This window comes from Eleginops maclovinus, chromosome 4 (assembly GCF_036324505.1).
Source record: "Eleginops maclovinus isolate JMC-PN-2008 ecotype Puerto Natales chromosome 4, JC_Emac_rtc_rv5, whole genome shotgun sequence".
Lineage (NCBI taxonomy): Eukaryota > Metazoa > Chordata > Actinopteri > Perciformes > Eleginopidae > Eleginops > Eleginops maclovinus.
In genome coordinates, this window is record NC_086352.1 from 12,389,549 (window position 1) to 12,413,839 (window position 24,291).

The 24,291-nt window shown below is 41.5% G+C and overlaps 1 protein-coding gene across 1 annotated transcript; it reads right to left on the reverse strand.

Moving 5' to 3' along the window:
• Positions 1–49: 49 nt before the first annotated feature.
• greb1 (growth regulating estrogen receptor binding 1) lies at positions 50–23,433 on the reverse strand. The gene is given in 35 exon segments (XM_063880592.1): positions 50–1,421; positions 1,523–1,546; positions 1,549–1,660; positions 1,975–2,175; positions 2,545–2,777; positions 3,449–3,567; positions 3,704–3,866; positions 3,971–4,175; positions 4,841–5,002; positions 5,103–5,239; positions 5,392–5,547; positions 5,756–5,858; positions 5,942–6,098; positions 6,473–6,992; positions 7,089–7,294; positions 7,471–7,586; positions 7,710–8,061; positions 8,178–8,314; positions 8,413–8,584; positions 8,732–8,915; positions 9,027–9,224; positions 9,609–9,806; positions 9,902–10,030; positions 10,114–10,390; positions 10,750–10,886; positions 11,143–11,328; positions 12,152–12,274; positions 12,361–12,522; positions 13,728–13,868; positions 14,151–14,264; positions 15,098–15,280; positions 15,600–15,776; positions 15,956–16,063; positions 16,202–16,362; positions 23,344–23,433. Coding segments are annotated over 34 exon segments (5,910 nt in total). The 5' UTR covers positions 16,356–16,362; positions 23,344–23,433; the 3' UTR covers positions 50–1,257.
• Between the last annotated feature and the right edge of the window lie 858 nt (positions 23,434–24,291).

Consider the following 24,291-nt stretch of genomic DNA (forward strand, 5'->3'; position numbering starts at 1 on the left):
ATAAAAGTATTATTAGTAGAATAGTGACTCTTTATCAGGAAATTCAGAGTGATTTGTTAAGGTCTGTTTAATTCTGTGTTATAAAGACACAAACAAAGAGTCATTATAAAGACTATTATCTTTGGCACAGATTCTGACCTTGAGATGGGATGATACATAGCAGTTGGACATAATGAGCAATTCATGAAGATATAACCTGGCATAATTCATTCTTTGTTTAAACGTCCTTCAGTGTAGGAATGTATGAGTATATGAACCTTTACTTTACTCTACCGAAACATGTGTGTGAGTGTATACCTCAGGTCCAAGGTTGAGATAGCAGTCCACAGACAGCACCGGGTGTGTGTAGTTCTTTGTGCTGTGTGGAAACAGCTTCTGGCTGGTGTGTTGAAGGATTTGTTAAGTCTGTTTAATTCTGTGTTATAAAGACACAAACACACACATGGAAGAAATCTAAAAAGGCTGTACATTTATACAATTAAAAGCATGCAAAACTGTACATTGTTTTTGTTTCTTCAACGGTTACAATTAAACCACTATACAGTCTATGAAGCATAAGGCATAACCGATGTTCTACATTCAAACAAAACCTTACTTATTGTACACACAGTGAATAAGTACTTGTTTTTTTTTTTACATAATACAAATCTGACCAAATTTATTCAAAGTGGTCAATATGAAAAAACATACATGCAAAACAAACTTCTACAAAAACAAGCCAATAAAAAAGATTGTTGCCAAAAATCAGCTACCATTCTACACAAACGATTGTATCTACCCTTTTTAAAGCTTCTCATATTGTGTGCAGGTGCAAAGAGGTGTGCAGAACTCGCTATATTACAATATAAACTTGAATGCAAATAAACCTGCAAAGACATATAAAGAAACACGAAAGCTGCACCAGCAATTTCTGAGATTTGTACGTTTCTTTAACCCTTTTATCACCAAAATACTCAAGTTCTGGTAGATCATAAATACTCATCTTTTCAGACAACAATGAAAGTGATTTATGGAGTGTTGAATACACAACACTAACTTAAACAACACCATATCACTAATAGGAAAAGCAAAACTCATTGGACAACCATGAGTCAGTAAAAACCACACAACGGATACACTTTGAAAAATATTTTCCTCTTGTTTGCTTGGCCATAACATCGTATTGTCCATTCAGAACGTATGTTAGTGCATGTCTTCTTTGTGGCAATTAAAGTCATTTCAATCCTGACAGTGACTCTGTGTAGTCCAGTGTTAGAGTCATATATGTTTTCCTGTAAGGAAGAAGAGCGGTCGGTCCTCCTTTGCGTTGGCAGTCTGGAATTCATCGCTGAGCCTGAACCTCCACTCCTCCTCCAGCTCCAGCCTGCCCACGGTCTGCCTCAAAGAGCTGCGGTCTGCACTGATGACACACAGAGTCGCACCTACAGGGAGGGCGATTCAAACTTTGAATTTGATACAGAAATAACCACACAACATTGCACCTTTCATTTTTACAGGGCCTGTATTTAGTCTGCCTTTGTACCTTTGAGAAAGGTGAACTTCTTGAGAACCCAGCAGTCACAAAGGAGTCAGCAAAACAGAGGAGGAGGCCACTGAACAGCAGCCCTGTGGTGCTGATATTCACAGAGTGAGGTCTGGAACTCACAAAACACACAGTCACCTGCAGGAAGAGAGAAGAAAGGGACTTTAATACACTGTGGGGTGAATTCACATAACAATTGCACAGCTTTGGAGTACGCTAGAGCTGTGCAAACAAGACACGTAAGTAACCATGTAATTCTCAGATGGGTCAAAATATGCAAGACTATTATCTTTGGCACAGATTCTGACCTTGAGATGGGGATGATACATAGCAGTTGGACATAATGAGCAATTCATGAAGATATAACATGGCATAATTCATTCTTTGTTAAAACGTCATGAGTATATGAACCTTTACTCTAGCTCTACCGAAACATGTGTGTGAGTGTATACCTCAGGTCCAAGGTTGAGATAGCAGTCCACAGACAGCACCGGGTGTGCGTAGTTCTTTGTGCTGTGTGGAAACAGCTTCTGGCTGGTGTGTTGAAGGTATTTTTCCAGGAGCAGCTGTGCAGGTGTAGCCAGGAAAAGGTGCTTGCTGTCTGGGGCACAGATGTACTGCGAGGGCCCGACTGAGGTGGGAACATCTGTCGTCTGGAGAAATTGAAAATCAACTTTTGTTAAAAACTCCTCTTACCTGCCATAAAATATTTGTGTTATTTGCTTTAACTGCTGCACACATTCATAGGTATATTGATTACTAGTTAAATATGTATTAGTTAGACGACATACCAACACCTGTTTTTGAAGCCTGGAGCCAAAACAAGTCCAGTATTTATTCTACTACTTACTTTTTCCTTGGCATTTACTAAAATCTTCTTGAAATGATAAATTATTAGATTGTTTTTGTACACTGGCAAATTATATACGTTACTGTGAAGAAATGAAATTGTTTTTCAAATCTGTCCCTTTGTTCTGCCCTGAGAGTGATATGTTGTTGTGTTATGAGTCTTTAGGATCTACCTTGGTCTTGATAATAAACGTCCTGTATCCTCCGATGGCGATCTGCTTCTTCATGACGCTGAAGCTGTTGAACCGGCAGACGAGCAGTCCGGCACTGTGCAGCCTCAGGGTAAAGTCCACATCGTGACAGGTGAAGCGGTTCTGGTCGTACTGGACATTTTGGCTCCGGTCAACATTGAGCAGAAGGAAGTCATGAAGGTGACCTCTGGAGAAGGGCTCCCTCTGTTTATTATCTGGATGAAGAAAAATAAATGCACATTCATATTTGTCAACAAGCAGAGACATTTGGTTTGTCAGATCTGAGATATTGCTTACAGCCAGACATATAGTAGTTGTGCTTTAGACTAATGTCTGTAAGATCTTTCAGATCGACAAGTTAACACTGAAGAGTGGAAGACACAACAATCTGTATCTGCAGTTCAGATCTGAGGCAGTTACAGCAAGAAAAGTCAGCCCTGAACGCTTCAGGGTGACTTTAGGAGTATGCAGTAAACTTCTGTGAATTCCTAGAAAACAAAAGAGTAGGTTTGGCTAATCCGTGGTTTTCTGTCAGAGCCTTCGAGGATTGGAAAACATTGACTCAACTATTTGCCATGCTATGATAATAACGTCTGTGCTTTTACTGTAACTATTGCCTTCCCACGGACAACAGATAACAATGAGACTTTCTGGCTAATTAAAACATTTTGTTAAGATGCTCTGTCCCTGTCAAAGGTAACTAATAACACATCTTGGCATGAGAGCCGTTCATTTGAATAGTTACTACATTAGCTAGACTTATGATGCTACATGTGTGTAAGGTTACTCATTTATGTTCAGTTAATTTGTATTTGCAAAGACTGAAATGCTCTCAACATTTTCCTGGCTTTTTTGGGAGGGGATTTATGATGTGGTGACCCCTGACCTGTGAGTCCACGGCTGCTCCACTTCCTGATCCCGCACAGACCGTAGTGTGCCAGGTCTGGACAGGCCTCCATGTGTTGTAAGATGTGTTTCAGTGACACAGCGTGCTCCACTGCTCCACTAATAACAGCAGAAAGCAAACATAAGTTATGTTAAAACCAACTCATAACATGAATCAATTTATTTCTACCTCTTATACAAGCAGCTGCAATTTTGCCTGAAACACTTTTTTAAATGAACAATGTGCTCTACGTACTTGCGCGCGTCCAGGTCCACTGTATTCCACATAACGCAGGAGTCATCAGTCAGGATGATGAAGGGCCAGACGTCGCATGCTGGGCCCCCTCCCTCCAAACGCCGACTGCGCTCCAACTCCAAGTTGTGATACGAAAGCTCTTTTATCAGGAAGTGAGCAGCACCTATAAACAGATGTCATGACTTTTGACTTCTGTATGTGTCAGTGTAACAGTGAAGAATCATTAAATGACTCCCCATATATAAAAACAATCAAGCAGTGACATACCTATTCCAGCTCCGTTGAAGACTGTGGGCAGTACCAGCATGATGTGGTTGGGCCAGTACTTTTTATACACAGCCATCTCATACTCTTTGACTACCAGAATATGTAGATGTGAGGCTCCATCCATAGCATGGTACAGGTTAAACAGACCATGCTCATGACGACCTGTGGTCGGGGTGAAGATTGGACTCTTGATGCAATCTGGGCTCTGGATATGGGGGGAAACATTGAAACATTGAAAAATCTAAATATCACGAAGAACATAATTGTTGCGATTAGAGACATTTTAAAGTCACTTAAAAAATAACTAAATCAAAAATCAAAAAAACATCCTCTCAGACAAAAACCAGCTGTGCACAAAACAAATTGCATGAAAACAAATAGGAACCAACAACTTTCCCATAAGGATCAAGTCATATTCGAGCCTGTAGCACCACCTAGTGGAGTGTAGGGATGTTGCACAGTGCCCAACCCAGCAAATCACCACCAATAGTAATGTAACCTAGAAGAGTCTACCTGAAATACATACACTGATAAATGTTTCTAAGCAGGAAATTTAAATTTCATATCATCATTGTTCCTTTGCAACTCAAGAAAGGCTAACTTGGTGGTGCACATTACCTTCTATCTGATTTATTTTTAGAATTTCTTAACATGTTACATAACATTTTAGCAAATCTACTGTCAGGGTGACTCTCAGCCTCTTAAACTTTATATATCCTCTCTTAAAGTCTGGATTTTCAGCCTAAAACTCCAGTAGACTCCATCAGAGGTGTTTAAAGACAGCAATTCCAACTCTAGCTGCGTGAAAATAAATCTAGGTTTAAGCAATAATGAGCCACTTTTATTTTGTTGCACTAAGGAAGGACTTACCCAATCTGAGGTGAGCGGCAGCCGCATGCTCTCCAGCTGGCCTCCTGTTTGGCTGAAGCTGAAGTAGTGCTCTTTGGACTTGGGGATGATGAAGTACAGCTGGATCTCTTCCCCAAGCAGTAGATGGGTGAATGTGAAGGCATGCAGTGTGGACTCGTACATCTGGATATAAGATTAGAGAGGACATACATTATCAGCTGAGAAATATAGCTTTCAAAATCAGTGTGTGATTGTCAGTAATCAGATTGTGTGTTCTGCTGACCTGGTATCTGGGGTTGAAGCCCAGGTACTGATGACACTGTTCACAGTGGTGGTATGTGTTGTAGGCCGCATATTTAGACAGCTTGATTCTGGATGTTCGCCTGCGTAGGTAAACATCTTCCTGGCGCACCGGGTTTCCTTGGAAAGACAACAGGGGCAAAGACAGATTAGGACAAAAGCAAAACATACATACAAGACTTTAGAAAACATCAGTGTTCTTTAAAGGAAGTTGTAATTGTGTGTTAATGAATTGTAATGTGAGTTTGTGTGCGTGTTCTGACTGTGCCTACCATCAGAACTTGATTTATATCCAGGGCAGTAGACAGAGCTGATGTCCTCATATTTGGGGTCATGGATGGTATAGTCAAAGGGCATCGTCTTCACAATGTCTGGGCTGGGCCAGGAAGCATTGGATGGGTGGTACAGCACCCCCTCGGCCTGAGCACCTTAATAAACACATTTAAAAATGTATGCATTACTTTCAGAGTTTACGGCATGATGAGATTTAAATATTAGCATCTATTCTGAAGATGTTTGACCAAATCCTAGATACAATCAGATGATGTATCATCAATAATAGCAAAACCTTTTGAAAATAACCTGAACATATGAAAATTAAAGCAGTTAAGGTAGCCCGGACTCCAATATACTCACTGTAGTTGATGTCTTCTTCATCGTAGATATCCACCTCCATCAACCTGATCAGCATCCGGGACAAAATACCCAGGAAGTGCAGGTACGCTCCAGTCTTACCCACCTGATAATGACAAGAGAAATGTTAACAAACAGCCTATCATGAGCTTGAGTTTTAATAAAAAAAGAATTCAAGACAATAAGAACCTGTGGAGGTCCACTGAGCAGCAGCCTGCGAGGATGGAAGTTGTCACTTCGTCCTTCAGTGCGGTTGCTGCTGTCCATGTGGTAGGAGCGGGGGACCGTCCACTGGCGATAGTACAGTGACTGTTCTGTACATGTCATCATCTTACTCAGCAAGGGCCTGCAAACAAAACACCTCGTAAGGAATTTCCTCTGAAGTAACATCTGATATTTCCCTGAAACATTAGGTGAAAGGTCTGGAAGTACCAATCTGTATTATCCATTCTGGTAATTACAAAATAAAACAAGATCACACTAATTAAGCAAATCACCCTAGGCATACGATACCTATTTTACCCTCACACGATTATAGTTCCTAACATTATTTCACACTGAGCCAATTTACTATATCCCTAACAGTAAGATGAACGTGTGCTGGTCTGCCTGAATTCCAACAAATCAACCATTACTGATTGCTACACGCTAGTGGCTAATAAATGGTAAGCGTTTATATCTTTATATCACAATGCATGTATTGTTGTGTTTCAGTTTTACCTGAAGCTGCTTGCCCATGCGACAGACATGTGTGGCAGGAATGAACTACATCGGGGAAGCCCGCTGCTGTCACTGGCTGTGATAATATCGTAGAGGGCCCGAGGGAGGAGCACAGAGGGTGGGCGACTCACACCTCGCGCCCACGAGCAGCTCAGGTGAGGAGAGGATGCTCGTGGAGACAAGGAGCCAGAGGAGGTGGATTTGGAGTGTTGGCGACGTGATTGCGCAGAGGGAATGGGTTGAGGGTGGGGTATTTGTTGTGGCTGAGTGAAGGGTTGGGAATTTGTTTGTGCCGGGGAAAAACTCTGCACTTGAGTTTGGTGTAATGGAGGTGGAGGATATGGGAAAGACTGAGACGTCTGAGGTTGTAGTTGAGTCTGTGATTGTGAGGGGGTTTGTATTTTGTCTGTTGTCCCTTTCTGAACATTTGGAGAGGTGGTGCTTTGTGCAGGGAAGGGATCTGAAGCTCCACCCTCTGGGCATGACTGGAGTTGCTGGCTGCTGGACAGAGGGGAGTCCCCTGGAAATAAAAGGAAGGGAGGAAGTAGAAAATAAATAATAAGTTGCAAGTGAACACACATTTTGAAATCTCACAGAGCAGTGAATTGTATCTCACCATTCTCTTGTCCCTCCTCCTCCTCATTATCAGTACTGCTGAGTTTCTCTGCGTCACTCTCCAGCAGGTCACTTCCTGGTCCGGGGTTGTGTGGGGGTCGTGACTCTGCTCTCACTAGATAAGCAGCCAGACCTAGCTCTTGTTCGAGTGTGGTTCGCTGAAGGTAGGCACAGCTTATCACTCTGAGATCACAATACTTCAATGACCTGAGGGCAGAATAAATTCACTGTTTAAACTCCAGATTAAATTTTTTCAACATCTGTGGCCTACCTGGAAGCAAACAATGGTGTTACAATTTGTAATTACGTAGTGGAGATTTCATTAGTCTTGCTTCGAATAAAACGTTACATAAAGAGTTATGATTGGAGCTTTTGCTGTGTACCTTGGCATAGATTCTCCCAGGGGCTCGGCTCCTGATAGGATCAGGATGCAGGGAAGGGCCTCCAGCTCCAGGTAGGTCTGAGGAACCCAGTCAGCATCCTGGATCTTCAGCCATATCTAAAGGACAGATAATATAAAATGTTCCCAGTCATTCAGTGTATTTGTATTCCTCTACTTGGAAGATTATGTATCATTTATCATTACTCCTGTCTTCCATGATATAATAACATCCTAGCCCACCTTGATCTGATCAGTGAAGCTCTGTCCAATACTCAGAGCCTGGTTTGGATTCCCCAGTATGATTTCAAAAGTGTCCTCCAGACCCAGCTGCCTCCTGACTCTGGAGAGCCGCCGGTGGGCCCACGCTGCCAGAGACTGAGAGGGGATCCGCAGCAGGACCATGTGCCCATGGTGGGTGGGACATTGCTGTGCCGCAGTGAGCAGTGATTGAATAATCTCAAGGGTCTCCACTGAGGTGTGTTTGTGGAGATTGTGGGAGCTGCCGATTTTGCCGGATGCAGCCATCAGAGCCACGCAGTAGTGTTGGATCAAGACTGTCGTCCGGATCACAGAGCTGTGCAGTTTAGGGAACCTGAGAGAAAGAGAGAAAGGTCAAAGGCTTTTTTCTCTCTTTTTTGGAGGCACTCAAGTTATTCAGACTTGCTTGTGAGGGTATTTGTGTCGATTAATCATGCATGTTTGTTTTACCTTTCTTCCAGAGCGGATGCCATGCTTTCAAAGGATGAATCGTAACGCATCAGAGGCAGGCTGCTCCCTGAGCGGGTCGACTCTATAAGCTCCGACACACCAAAGTACCGCGTCTTCTCATGATATAGGTCCACATCCTACACAAATACAAACAATGTTACGTGTGTAAACTTACAACCAACGTGCAGATATGTCCCACGATTGTACGTTAAACACAGTTTTTGTATCGATTTACATTACTGAATGCAGAGGGCCAGTGGATCTCATTGTAGGGACTGATGCGAGTATACTGTGTCTGCAGAGCGAAGGGGAAGGAGGTGACGTGTAGTATCAGGATGTTTGGAGCATCTCTGACCTGACGGGAGTTTAACAGCTGATCCACCAGACCCAGTCCACTGTCTGAGTTACTGAGGGATGCATCGAATGAGAGAAAGAGATACAGAGTCAGAAAAGGAGAAAAACACACTTGACTGCTTAGTTGCTCTTGTATGACCAGGTTGTTGTGTTGAATAAAGTTATCATTCTGCACCAATTTCTCTGTCACACACACACACCTGTTAATGTCCCAGTGGGCGTGGTCATGGACCAGGATGTAGAGTGTGTAGGAGTTGCTTTGTGCTTCCTGGATGAGGTTTTCAATTCTTGCCTGGGCGTTCTGGTCCATCTTGACCACATAACGCTCAGCCTCCCGTTGAGTCAAGCACTCCTGGTCTAAACCCCCAAGCTCCTGAAGGACACCTGAGATAAGCAGCCAAATAGAGTGAGGATCAACATAAAAACACACAATAATTAAAAGAAAACAAATGAATGAAAAAATACTGCTTAGAAATAAAGAGCCGTGTCACCAACCAGAGCTCCAGAGGTGGAAAACCGTCTGCTGAAATGTGACCTCAGAGGGTGGGACCAGGATGAGGAAGCTGACCCGGTCAAAGGAGCCAAGATCCAGGTTCTGTGTGCTGGAGTCTGCTATGGCACAAACATGGGACAGCAGCTTTCTGGCCACCGCCAGCTGAATGGGACGAACCTCACGCCACTTTACCGAGTATTCTACACAGAGAGAGACAAAGGTTCATGTCATCATATTCAATCAAAGATGTATTTTAAATATATTGATAGTCCTGTTAACAACTCTGCTGAATGAAAATGGGACATCAAAATATGCATGAAGGTATCATCGCTGACTATTCTTCCATATTTTAAATTGAATAAAAAGGAATTCAAAGGAAGAGTTGCATAAGCAAAGTGACAAAAGGCAAAACAAAGAAAAAAAACACTAAAGAAAAATGAGGTTGTAAATCGAATTTAAAAAATATATAAGAGTTTGGATTACAGTTTTTGGAAAACTTGGCATAAACTTTACATAACATCTCATCCAAATACCAGTTCCAAGGGTATCTTTCAAAGAGTCTATTCAACCTTTCTGTGTCTCACCTGAACAGATGTCTTTGGGACTTGAAGCTCTCTCTTTAGGGCTGGGGGAGTCTTTCGATTCCTTTGGACTGGGTGTGTCTTTGGGACTGTGTGTAGTTTTGAGACTCTTCTCTTCAGCTGAGTCCTGATTGCTGGATAAGGGAGAAGGCTCGTTGCTGTCTACAGTGGCACTATCCAGCAGGGAATCCAAATCACCATCTGAGAACCAGAAAGGAACATCTCAGGTTTATGAATCGTGACAAAAACACACCTTAATATAAACAGAAATGTAAAGATAAAACATTAAAACAAACCCTGTCCGAGAGAATTGCAGTAGTGGATGAGTTCCTGGGCGACACCAAAGGAGAGCTGGTGGTTCATTTCTTTAAGACCCTCACAGGGGGAATACATACTCTCTGCCAAGGCACGACACTGGTGTTTACCTGGAACACACACAGAGCAATGAAATTAAAATCTGCTTAATTATTTCTGTTTAATTCACAACAAACAAAAACTAAACTCCCACCTGTGACGACCACACAGGACTGTGTTTCCTGTCCCGGTACAGTGACAATAATGACCACGTAGTTGGTGTTTTCAAGACGTCCTTCCATTAACCTGCTGACTGTTTGCTGAAGGCCTTGAGCCAAAGATCCAATCTTCTCCCCTAAAACCACCACGCCCTCCCCACAAGACGACGCTGCCAGCTGGGCCAGCCAAGGAAGCTGACTGGCGGTCAGAGGTTGTTGGCTTTGGGGAAGTAAGGACAGATGCTGGGGGAGCCCAGGCAGGATGGATGAGGTCTGGAGACAGTAGAGAAGGATGAGCAATTTGTACACTTGTGCTGTCTTACTCAGTCTGGTCATCAGTATTTGCTTCTAAAACATTTTGCTTTATGAGGACAGCAAGTCAAGGTTGATGTGAGGAAAATCTAATGCTTGTCTCTATAATGCTTTTTCATATATACTTTTTTTTTAAAAGTGTTTTTGTTTGTTTTGTAAAATATATTCTGGGTCTCAATCGGAATATTCCTGGTAAAACATTTTTTTTAAATCTAAAAATGTGGTATTAATTTAATATGTTTGCTTATTTGATTTTCTTTCTTTAATGGTTTTCTCTCAAACTTGACATTTGACAATAAGACAGTTTGCAGATGTGTCACCTCTATGCCGTAGTGCCTCCCTTGGGTGGCGGGTGTTTGAGGCTGCTGGTACTGTCTGATCTCGCTGAGGTGAGACTCCCTCCATGACCTCATGAATATCTGCTCCAACTCCTCTATCAGGGGCACCTGCTCAGGACCTGGGATGAATAGATTTGAGAGATAAGGGGAAAAGTGAGTGTGGTAAACAACAATGCAAAAAATAACTTAGATAATTTGTATTATAAATGTTAGTTTGATGATAAACAAAAGCCAGTCAGAAGCTTGACTCAGTCTTTTAAACTCTGCCTCCTAGTGGCAATTATCCAAAACAGCAATGAGTATATAGTATAGTACAGTATAACTTGAACTGTGTATGTTGAAAGCCTTTATTTTAGAAGAAAGTTTTATACTGACCTAGCTGAACAAGGTAGTACACTGTGAGCAGAATCTGCATCTCTGTTGACAATGGCTGAATGGGTGAGGGTCCATAGTGCTGGTAGACTCTGGGGAGTGTCTGAGAGCTCAGGTAACAGCTCTGGAGAAGAGAACTGACGAGCACTTCACTGATGTTTCCAGTCAGCTGAGGGAGAGAGCCATGACCTGTATCAATGAGACAGATGAAGAAAGTGAGGAGGCCAGGTATAACATGGACTCTGACTCAAGTGTTGGATTTGACAATACCCCTTAGCCGATCAAATTCCCTTCTTTATACTTGTGAATGTTTCTTTCAAAAGAACTGTTTCCTAAAAATGACAAGAGATAGCCACACTGCCTACACTTCTGTTTCATGATAAGGAAAGACTCTAAACTGCTATATTAGATTTTGAATTGCTTTGTGTGTTTCTATCAGTTACATAAAAAATTCTTGCAATGAACCCAAGTGGAGAACAGTTGTTGTACAGGCTTGATTCGTGGGAAGATGCATTCCTTTTAAATCCCTAGAGACAAAGTGGGGTAATAGTAGGGATAGGAATATATAATGGGTGACACAAAGGGAACTAGAGTGGAACTGACAAGAGTGTTGCTGGGATAGGTGAAGGGCAGATAGGTGATGAATACAAAAACACAGAGCATAGGTGGTGGTTGAGAGCAGAGAAGATGTCGAGGTGGATGAGTTGACAGGTGATACAAAGGGGTGAAAAGGTTGGAGGGCGGGCACATGGACTGAGGAAAAGCCTCAGGAGTTGGCTGACCTCTAACCTGCGAGGAGAGGCATGCTAACCTGGCCATCTGTTGGGTAAAAACCTGAAAAGATGTGGATGGACCTGTTTGAGAAAGTCCAGTACATAGAGCTGGTTGTCAAATGATCACCAAACACCAGCTGCCATTAATGATTGACTGATTTGTCACATAGTATAAATAAACCTGTGTTAAGAAAGTGAAATTTATCACCCTTTCTCAGTGATAAAGTTACTGATCTGACCTTTGAAGATGACAGGTTGCAGTCTGCAGGTGTGCAGCAGCTGATCGGGGATTGTTACTGACAGCCCTGGTGGAGACAGCGGGGTCGAGGAGGCCTGTGAGGAACTCAGAGGGGCTGCAGTCTCTGCTGAAACAAATATATTTACCTTTAAAAACAGACACACACAAAAACTTAATTTCTGTTCATATGCTAAATGTCTCTTCTTTTACCTAATCTGGCTCCATTTGTGAGGAGACAGGACACGGATGAAGCTGCTGAGGCTGATGAAGATGGTGGTGTCTTCACAGTGCTCTCCGTCACCGTGTTGGCAGAGGACTCGGGCGACCAGCCCTTGTGCCTCTTTTTTGGAGGACCTGCATTTGCATGGGACCCTGCAGAATAGAGAAGAAATATCACAGAGCACATTAGCCTAAAAAGTTTATACGTTCAATGTCGACAACATACTAAGGGATCATTTCACCCATCTATACAATTCAACTATTTAATATAAAAATGTCTATTTTATTCTCTGTTAATATTCCTTTGACAGTTTTTTTCAGCTTTTTCCCGCTCTTCGCTCAATTGATATTAACTTACTCTCTGCAGTTTTTAGGAGTTTTATTTTTTTCCCGCCTTTTTCAGTGTTACATTTTTCTACAAAACTGTTTACTTAAAGAATGATTTCCTATAGAGCGGAGGAGTCACCTTTCTTATTCTAATAACCCACAAATCAACCGAATAAACCCTAAATTATGTTTTAGGGTAGGCCTCTGTGGATACAGTAATGCAGTTGTATTTTAGTCATACATTAACCTGTCTCTTCCTCTTCCTCTCTAACTCTGTTGAAATGCAGACACATAAAAGCTCCACTTGTTAAAAGGGTCATGAAAAAAACAACATTGACAGGAAGGAAGCTTTTCATTCAGCGGGAAAGCTAAAAAATGGAAGACAGAGAGGGAATTTTATAACCCTTGTTTAATAGAGGTGACAGACAGAGGGAGAGGGAGGGAGAGACGGGAAGACAAAGGACAACCCCCCACACACAATGCAGCTGGCCCCTGTAAAGCAGAGAGTTACAACACCAACACACACACACACACACACACACACACACACACACACACACACACACACACACACACACACACACACACACACACACACACACACACACACACACACACACACACACACACACACACACACACACACACACACACACACACACACAGTGTTCCCAGTGAGAAATCAAGGGGAGGGGCTTAATGACAACAGACCATGTCAGATAATATAGTTAGTTGGTTAGTTTTCAGATTTCTTCAATAAGCCCTTCAGTTTTAGCATATTTCAAAAGAGGTTTAACAACAATTATTTAAACTATTTAATATTTACCTTTGGCATAATACTGCTGGCATATTTTTCTCAATGGGAAATGACACAGGATCCTTTTCAAAAACTACAAAATGAAAAGTTGTGGAATGCTTTTCTCAAATGTTTTTTCCCTCTAAATGTTTAAATTATATATCACACATACAGTACACAACCTTTTGGAAAATAGCAGGGTTATATAGCTGAGGTATAGCTGTGCACCCTTTACCTGTCATGGAGGGTTTCCCAGGCCCTGACTGATTTAAAGATGGCTGGGCGACGGAGGGAGCAGCATGGATGCCATTTGTCAGCGGGTGGGGGGTGTCAGCTACTTGTTGCAGATCCGAATTTGGGTCCGAATTTGATCCAGCTGTTTACACATAGAAGAAAATGTATAAAAACATTAATTACTATGACTTTTCATAGAAAATAGCCATCTGCTAGTTTAACCAAGAAATGGATGTCTGCCAAAAACATTTCCCATATTTATTCAATGATCAAATTATAATTTTTCAGTATCAATTATCTGCCACTATTTCCAAGGTGTATTTCTATCCCAGTTTCTTAATTTCTTAGTTTAATTCCTGATCCAAATAACAAAGATGACTTGCCTAAGCATGACTACTATCCAGATTTAGTTTGTGTGTGTTACCTGTGTAGCCACCAGGAGTGTGTATACAGTGTGTAGGTGCCGTGTTTGGTGGCGGTTCATCTGATGTCACATGGCCTTCTGGGAGAATGGACACCGTCTGTCTCATCCTGCCATCTGAAACAGACACAGACACACAATTTGAGTTGATTTATATGCAGAGAGACAGAAACATTTCAGGAGTTAGGTTATCACGATAACTTATTTGTGGTGTGAGTGTGTCTGGAAATACTTTTGAGTAATAGTTGCTGGACACAGTTTCTGTTTCAATCTGCAGGACACACATTTTATAATCCTTTCTCCTATTTCATACCCCTCTCATACTCGGCTCTGCTGTCAAAAACATTCAGACCAACCTGTTTAGTTTGACTAATAATAACTTTAAGGCCTCAGTAACCTCTTATGGACACAGAGTAATCAGAGTTAACCATTGCTGCATAGCAACAGACTTGTTTTTCCGAGAGGAGAGGGCCTAATCAGTTACACATTGCACAATCTTCTCAATATCAGAACCTATTCCTGCTTTGAAAGATGATCTAAAGAACCTTATGGCAATAACATGTATTTTCATTGTCAACACAGATACACCCATTTTTCGGATAAAGAAGTCTAAACTCTTTCCCTCTGTAATAACAGGAGTAAAGAATTAAGAACCAAGTGGAAACAACATGGTAATGTTACAAGATCCACATGATTAGTGTGTATTTTACAGGCATTTTTACAAGGCTGTGTCCATAAAAGCATTTTCATTTGATGGACCTAAAGATAAATACCTCAAATATTTTTCTTCACTTGTTTGACTCCCATAAAGAACCCCTGCAGAGAGATGCACTAATGGCCACTGCTTTTAATTTAATCATTCAGGGTGAGAAACAAAATCCCCCAAATTCCACATTTTGCTTGACAAAATGAATCTAGTTGCCAAATAAAACACGGTATCCATCTCTCACCATGTCCCCTCCAGCAGATGGGAGCTCCTTTCACCAGCACGCCCTGGTTGTTCCTGTACAGATGGTGCTTCAAGTGCTTCTGTTTCTTGGGCTGGGTGCTGAGCTTCAGGTTAATGTGGTTGGAGAACTCAGTGAAATAGCGAAAGCCTTTCTCTCCGCAGCCCACACAGTTTCCTAAGAAGCCTGGGGGGGAGCACATATGGACAATGTAAGTGTTCAACAGGCTGCACTTTATGTTTCTACAGTTGTACATCTAAAGGAATAGTGCACCACCAGGAATCATAATAATCACAGTATGTTCGTTATTTGGAGAGTCTGGGTTGCTGTTTGCCTCTGTTTAAGGACTTGTTGCTAAGCTAGGCTTTCCCTATCTCCACTGTATTTGAACCACAGACCCAAGATGGATTCAGGAGTCCTGAAAGTTGACATTGTGACTTAGTTTGTCCCTTTTTATCAAACAGTGATGATATTTTCCTGTTTCTCTGTGAGTCTCCTGCCTCACCTAGCAGTGCGTTGTGGCCCCGTTCGTCTGGCAGGAAGCGGCGGTCCACGGCACACACCAGCAGGGTCTCCGGGAGGGAGGGGGACTTCACCCCAACCAACATGAACCCAGGGGACACATCCAAGGGATCTGATGCCAAAGAAGACAGGCGCAGGTCCCGGCCCGCCTGACAGAAGCCTGTGGGAAGGAAAAGGTTTTTTCACAGAACTATTTGGTAACTTTTCCAATGTAATCTTATTTTACATCAAGTCAGAAGAGCACTGATATGCAGACTGCAACTTTTCTGCTCTTATTGTCTCCTGGTGCCAATAGTAACTGTAATGATGTTTTCTTAGCTCTTGTGTGTGTGTACAAACCATCTGTTGTGCAACATCCCTCTGGTGGGGGCTTCATCTGATAGGGTATTGGAGGACTGTTAGACTCTGAGCCATCTTCATCGTCTTCATCATCATTTTCTGTACGGCCTATTGGGACACACATACAAATACTCAGTTTTAATGGTAAACAAGACGATCAAGATGCAACAGAATTCAAATATAAGGAAATGCACTCTTTTGCTGACAATGTTTTCACACCTCCTCTTTTGCATCGCTGCAACCCACCATTTTGTGTCAATGGCTGCTCTGTCTCGAGGTAAAGCTGTGAGAAAACAGGTCGGGGCACCACGGTGTTGGACCTCAGCGATGCCTCAATGGAGTTATGGAGTACTTCCTCAAAGCGCGTGGTCCGCAGCTGGCCTGCATAGGAGTTCCCCATTGGTGTCCTGCAAAAACAATGTTGTCTCAATATGGTTAGTGTCTAATTAAACAGTCAACCTTTGTTACTTTCAGGTATTCAAAGTATAGACTTACCAGCCCTTTTATTTACTGCATGATTTATTTTTAGTTTCAGTTTCAGTATTAGAAACAAACAAGAAGAACTGAATAAATCCCAGTCATATCTGACTAACTGGGTCCTTTTAAGAAAGTAAAGATAATTAAATAAACGATAAAAGGATTTTGTTGGTCATAAAAGACAGTATACACAAAACAAATGAAATATTGAAAGTGCAAGCCCTCTGACAGTGAGACAGATGTACTGCTTTATATTGTCAAGTCTAAGCCACAGACCCACATGCGCACACGCACTCACCCACACACACACCCACATACACACACACACTCACACACACACTCACATTATGCAACGATGAATGGACACAAACATTGAAATCCAGTGAAAGCACATCCACATCCACTTTCACAGAAACACACACAGGCCTGCACACACACATTGAGAGTGGATGGCGTCTGTCCAGACAGCATGCCGTAAAATCAGCTGCACTGACAGAGTCAGGACACCCTGACCTAGACGCTGCACACTGTTATTCTACTTTCTCTCACTATGCATCTCTCGTGCTTTCTCACTGGCTCGCCCTCCTCTGCTCTCCAACCCAAGAGGAACATGCCAAAAAATTAATTCTTGGAAAGTAATATGTCAAAATGTGCCCTGAAAACTGTTGCTGTTCCACATGAACATATTAATACATTTGCTCTAAATAACTTGGTTTGTTGTTTTCATCAATGTGTTCAGGCTTTTCTAGTTTTACATTTTTATTGTTCTTAAAAAGTGTGTTTGAGGCTTGAAAAAAAAAAGATTTAAAAGACCTAAACAAATGCTGTATCATTTGTTTCAACCAGCTGATTATATTTTTAATAATATTGTGTTAGCAGTAACGCATGTCAATTCTGCAATCCTCCTTTTTTAAATGAGATGAACTGCTTGTTAAAAAATAAGATGCAATCAAAAACGGACTAACCCAAAGCTGTGTCGAGTGCTAAATAAACTGGATCACTGAGGAGGGAAATAACAAGGATGGATTGTAAACAGTAAACACCAACTTAATCCCCATCCTCTAAACCATTGACTGCCCATATGCTAACTGCTACACACACACACACACACACACACACACACACACACACACACACACACACACACACACACACACACACACACACACACACACACACACACACACACACACACACACACACACACACACACACACACACACACACACACACACATATGCTCTACTGACTGAGGAACTGTGTAGCATGTACTCACTGACATGCAACCTGCAGGTCATCTTAACGAAAAGACAAGATAGTCAGATTACAGATTTAGGGCTGTTTGGGTCTTACATTAGATTTGAGCAGGATTACAGATTTCCTTTGAAATCAGAGTGAGGATTTTCTCTGTTTCAAAACATGAGTCTTGGGACCAACAGCATTTACGGCAAAGACAGAATTAGTCAAACAACATCATTTATATGAATTTAAGGCACATATTAGATGGACGAAAAACAAAGCTGCCTCTGAAGGAAAGAAATGCAACTCTTTTACAGCAATACCTGTCATATTTACATGTAATTCAAAAAAGTCTGTAGCCTCTAAAAGCAAGCCAAGAAAGTCATTAACACTGCCAAAAAAACTAAAATGTTTCTTTATTTTTTGGCTTTCTGCATGGCCACAGATTTTTTGTAACTTTGCAATTGTTTCCACTGCAATAAGATGGGGCAAATTAAGGATATACCAAGTACAACCGCAGCAGGTTAACCTAAAACTCGAAAAAGTGTTTATGGTAAAACAAAGTAACATATCCAACATTTTTGATAATAACAGCTCACTCTTAGAGAGCATACTTTGGTGTTGATTTATGGCAAAAAACCTAAGCACAGCCACAGTCAAATTGTTCCACATGATTGTATAAACAGGCCAAATCCGAGATATATATTTTCTCTGAAATTCAAGCTGGGAGTAGACACAGAAACAAACACACTCTCTATTTCTCCTGCAAAACCACCTTACCAGCAACCTTCTGCTTCCCCACTTTCATATGTAAAGAGGTGGAGCAGACTTTTAAAGCCTTGCACCACTTTGTAGAGAGACAAAAAGCCCTGTCATAACACAGCCGGCGCTGAGAGGAAGTAATCACACCTTCTACCAAAGAGCGCACTGATCTTTTTACAACCAGAGGAAGAGGAGACAGGGAGGGAAACGGGGAGAAGATGAAAGCACAGAGGTGTATTCCACCTTTTATTGAATATCCACCAAAATCCTAAACTTCTGACCAACTGTCGAAAAAAATTAATCAAATACACACATAATGTAAGTCTAAATCTGAAGCCATGTTTACATTGGAGGGTTGCTACATCTCTGCCTTAAAGGAGTAAGCCTAACATTTAAACACAATTATAATAATTTGTCTTTTTTAGGTGTCTTGTGTGGACTTACAGATACTTAGACAAGTAAAACCTTTTCTAGAAAATATGAATTTGGATCAGAAACATCAAAGGTAGGATTTAAAGCAGGTATTGATAGAAGAGGATGCAAGTTTCTTTGAGGTCCCCATAATATATTTTTAAAAGTGCTTTAAAATCTAAGGCTGTCAAAATGCCATTTACTGTAAATCTCTGGCTGCATGCAAACTCTCCAAGTGTTGTTCCACCTCACATTTATATTAAAGTAATATCTCTTCTTAACAAAACCCAAAGGAGCCATTGCACTTAAAAGAAGAGATGTATCAGAGATGAGAGAAATGTAAAACTTTTAATGAAGCTTTGTTGATTCTCCTCCCACCTCCCCCTCTTTCCTCTGTCCCTGACGTGGAAGTGGGAGATCCTTTCATCTCCCCCCTCCTCTTCTTCTCTGCCTGTCCTTCTTTCACCCTGGGGAGAGAGACACTATTGTAGTGTTTTATGACCCCTTGGACCGCCTTCCCACCACCAGCCTCAAACACACAACCTCACACATACAAACCTGTAGTTAGGATCCCTTTAAACTCGGAGTCCCTTACAATCTGCAAGTTATACTACCACACAACAAGAAGTATTTCGGCCCTTTTAAGGAGTTATCTTTATAATATTATTGATTAAGTGTCAATACAATACTGCTGATCTACCGTAAACATTTAAAAAAGATATTTAACTTTCGTAACCTGCTATGCATCAGTGTCATGTCTGAAAATAATGATGTAGGATCATTTATTATCATCTAATTGTAAGCTCCCGACATATCTTATATGAATAATATATTGGGGGGATACTCAATGTGCTGGTTCATGCCCCTTGAAAACATTTGCGAGGAGGACTTTACATTGTGCCCTGCTCAGCTCATGCTAATACATGCAAACCCACATAAATCTGCTCACAGTTCTCAGGCCACTGATGTATTAGTTTGAGGGACGTCTCATGACCGCAAGGTCAAAGGTGAGTCCAAATAACAATGTATAAGTAAGACTTTGATGTGGGCTATACTTCTAATAATCACTCACACAAACCAATGCGGATGCACACACACGCACCTACGCACCCACACGCTCTCCCATGGGCTCAGGCTCAGTGGACACAAAAGGCTTGTCTTGTGGGGTGAAAGGTCATCCTGGGAGAGGTCAGATAAGAACCCCAGGCTCTTTCTCTGTTGGCCAGGCCCACATACCAGCCGTACACACACAAACACAAGCAGCATCCCTGCTATTCTTCCTTTCTTTTAGGCTGACAAGCAGAGTTGCACTCTTCAACCTCCACCATGCACCTTCAATAGCAGATCACACTACACAATCATACACACACTAACAGAAACACACATACATCATGCAGAAGTTAACAGTTCATCCAATGCATGCATTTCAGTGTGTGGCAATTTGCATCCAAATATTTTCACGAGTGGCAATGTTTGTTTGTGTGCAAGTGTGTGCAAGTGTGAAGAGAGAGAGAGAGCGAGAGAAAGAGAGAGAGAGAGAGAGAGAGGAAGAGAGCTAAGGAAGACAAATGTCAGCTGGTCAGTGCAGCATCTCTTTCAGGCCTCAAAAGACACAGTGACTTAATAGAGAAAAAAATTCCAGCTTTGCAGATGCTCTGTAATTACTGACCCGGAGCCAGACACATATGCAAAGAAATGTCAGCTGTACACACTCACACAAACGCACAACCTCTCGCACACAAGCAGACCCTCAGATGGGCTAATCACTGACCAGTGACCCACATCAAATGCTCTCATTCACAGTTGTCTCAACAGACACTGGATCGATGGCCAGCTCGCCAACTGGCCAACTGTTCAGCCAGCCATTCAGCTTTCTATCCACACACTCATCCACACACACTGAGCTGCTCCACCACTCAGCTGAAGTGTCAAACTGCAAGCACCCTCTCACTCATCATTTAGAAAAAGAAAAAAAAATCTCTTTATGCCTATAAAAACCTGCAATCTTTAAAATGTCAATTATCCAGCATGTCATTACAACACATGGAAAACACACACTGTCTGCTACGAGCTACAGCGAGGCAACACATATGCTGTATGTCTATCTTCTGCAGGACACTAAGTGTGTGTCTACATACTCACAGAATACTGTCTGCCAGAGTTTGTCTGAAGAAATGGCTGGAAGACACTGAAGAGGTCCAACTTCTTGGAAATTCAAAGCCTGCTCTGCCTGTTGCTTTGCTATCTCGCTTCACGTCCTTGAGCAGTTTTTTTTTTCTTCTTCTCTCTCTATCTTGCATAACACCAGGGGAACTTGTGTTGTCTACAGGCGTGCAAACCTGAGTGGAAATGTACCTTGGTTTAGTTTTAAAACGTTCAGATGACAACATTAACTTATGTGTTGTGAGACATTCACATATCAAACTCAGCATTAGATGTTATAAAGAGCCTCAGACGCCAGTACACGCAAACACTGTACCCACATTATCATCTCAAAACAAGGGTTTATTTAACAGCCATATAACAACTTGTTCATAAAACCAAACACGAGAATCTATAGAGCTCCTGCAGATGATGTCATATATGCTGGTCACGTGACGAGATACGACAGGGGCAGCCATTTTGGCAGTCATCGCGGCAGTAAATTGACAGGCACTGGCAGACTGTCAAGGATGGTGGATAACTGCTGTGCACCAGGTTGCACAAATAGGCGTGGGAAAAAGAAAGGTGTATCGTATTATCGCATTCCTAAAGACGCGGAGAGGAGGGAGAAGTGGATTGGAGCGATTAAAAGAGCCAGGAGCCTTCAGAAAAAGACTGAAAGATGGGACCCCCCGGCCGTTGGCTTTCGCTTATGCAGTGATCACTTCATATCAGGTGGGTGAAGGAATACAGTACAATGCTACAAAAAGTTTCTGGTCAGTTTAATTAAATTTAATTAGTTTAATTTAAGAAGTAGCACCCAGTTATTATAGCTAACGGACACTGTGATGTCCCTTTTTAACTCAACAAGTGTGGCTCTGGCGCAGCCTAGCCAGTTAGCAAGTTAGCTTGTAGCAAGCTAGTGGTAAACAAACCCGTGTTGAAATATTCCTTCTTATTTTGTAGGGAGAAAGAGTGATAATCCGTTGAGTCCGGATTTTATCCCCTCAATTTTCGATTACCTTCCATCTCCAGAGAAGAGGAGACATAAAACGAGACTGGAGGTTTTTAACAGAAGGCAGAAGGCTAAACTGCACAAAGTAGAGCAGGCAAAGATATCTGCAGAAGCCATCAAAATACAAACTAGCAAGTTACAGATGCACTGCAGTAGCTATCCAAGCTAAAAAACATGCTAACGTGACACTTCCGTAGCTAGCCAAGCTAATAAACAAACAATGCTAACGTGACACTGCCTATCAAACTGGAATAATTTAATACTTACCCTTGCAGTGATGATGCCGAAGTTTTTGGATGTAAGACTCCACAGTTGAATGTTGTTTACGAAGCCGGACTGACACCATTTGTAAGCCTCCAAGCTTTTGTACGCTCTGAGGGAGTCTCCTGAGTACACTGATGGAAAGCTTACAAGATAGCTGTGGATGTCTGCGTAGCGCAAGTCGGGTACATCGTCTTCAGAGCAGGAGGTTATGCTCTTGAAAAGCACACCGGGTGAATTATATGGGTCGCTTATATTTAATCTCTCTAATTTTGTACTATAAAGCCGAATTTCACTTGAATTAAAATGAGAAGTATACTCGCTCGGTAAGAAAACACTGGCACCGGTGGTCATGTTGACTGCCAAAATGGTGGCTCCCAACCAAAAGTCACGTGACCGCAGGAGCTCTATTAGAGAAATATATTTACAAATATACAATTGTAACACATTTCCAATACATCAGTTTCCTGTTGCAACAACTATGTAGAAAAATGCACATGCATTTTATTGTGTTACATAATATCAAGGTAAATTAAAATAGTTCATATTTTTTGTAGCCAACATGTCTTGACTAATTCTTTATTATTTGACATGTATTTATTGTATTTATTTTTGAAAGCTTTTGAGCTGTATTTTGAATATAAGTTAAGGCTTTGGGTCAAATATGTACTGTATAACACACTTTAAATAAAATAACAGATAAAAAGACCAGGTAGAAATGATCTATAGCTTTGAAATAGTTACACATTCGAGAAACATGTTACTCTTGTACAACTAGTTAAAACATTAACCCTAGTTATAGGGATAACAATGCTGGATAAAACGGATTCCCAAGTATGGCGATGAAGATAAACATGAACAAAGTGTGAATGACACATACGTAGGCTACCAATTATTCCCCAGCACAACAACTGCATTTAACAACACAATTATGCAGCGCCATAGTTCTTGCTCATTCAAAAAACGTTTGTTTTCCTGCATCAGCAACAACTGAACACACAGTGAAGGGTTACCGTGCTCTATCTGCAGAAAAAACTACGGTAAAACCAACAATGCACAAACAACATTAAAAAGGACTTACCTCTACAACCAAGCGGGAGAGGCAGAGTAACTATTATTCATGAAAAGCCTGTAAATTGATCCAAAGTGCCGTCACCATGTCTTCGGCGCGAGACCTACAGCCGGACTGGGTGTCGCGCGTGTCATCACCTCTGATCCTCAGAGAGTAAAGGTCCCTCCCCCATTCTCACAAAAAATGGTATGATCCGAGCGGCGGATGGCCATTCTACTGCGTTTTCCCAGTTTCTCTCTTCAAAGGTATGTCGTATCGTAAATCATGCCACATGTAGCGAATAATACATGTGGAAAGTCATTTAACCCAACTCTGGATGTAAATATATCGCCAATATATCGAATAATTAAGGCTAGTCAGTCAATCGAGTCAATGGTCTTCTATGACCTTACAGGTTAACTAAGCCTATATACCACGTGTTTCAAGCTTCCTCACAAAACATGTAAAACGTATTTTTGACATATGGCTTGTGACAAAGTCTGGCCATCCCGAAAAGGTATCATCTCACAACAAAGAAGTAAATAAAACAAGACCGTGGGAGATGCAACTTCAATCAGGGCAAACAGTCCAACAATCTTATGTAACATTGAATTCCCTCAGATTTAGGCTACAGTAGACATGAGTCTACTATTGTTTCTATTAAATATAGATTTTGAAGAGGGATCAAGCTACATTTTTTGCATAGCTTCTAACATACAATGTATGTTTATGTATTTAAATATCAATGTCACTTTTATATGTTTTAATATTTTGTGATTATACAACAATTCAAACTAATTCGATGAATAGTCGAAGAATACATTTTTGTGTTAGTTTGTATTCTGTACAACATTGCACAGCCTTGGTTAGGGTTAATAAGAAATAACTCCATTAAAAATATGTTAGTGGCTAGCAAATCATCTTAATTGTTGTCAAAAATAACAAAAACTAAAAACATTGTGACTTCAAAAAAAAAAA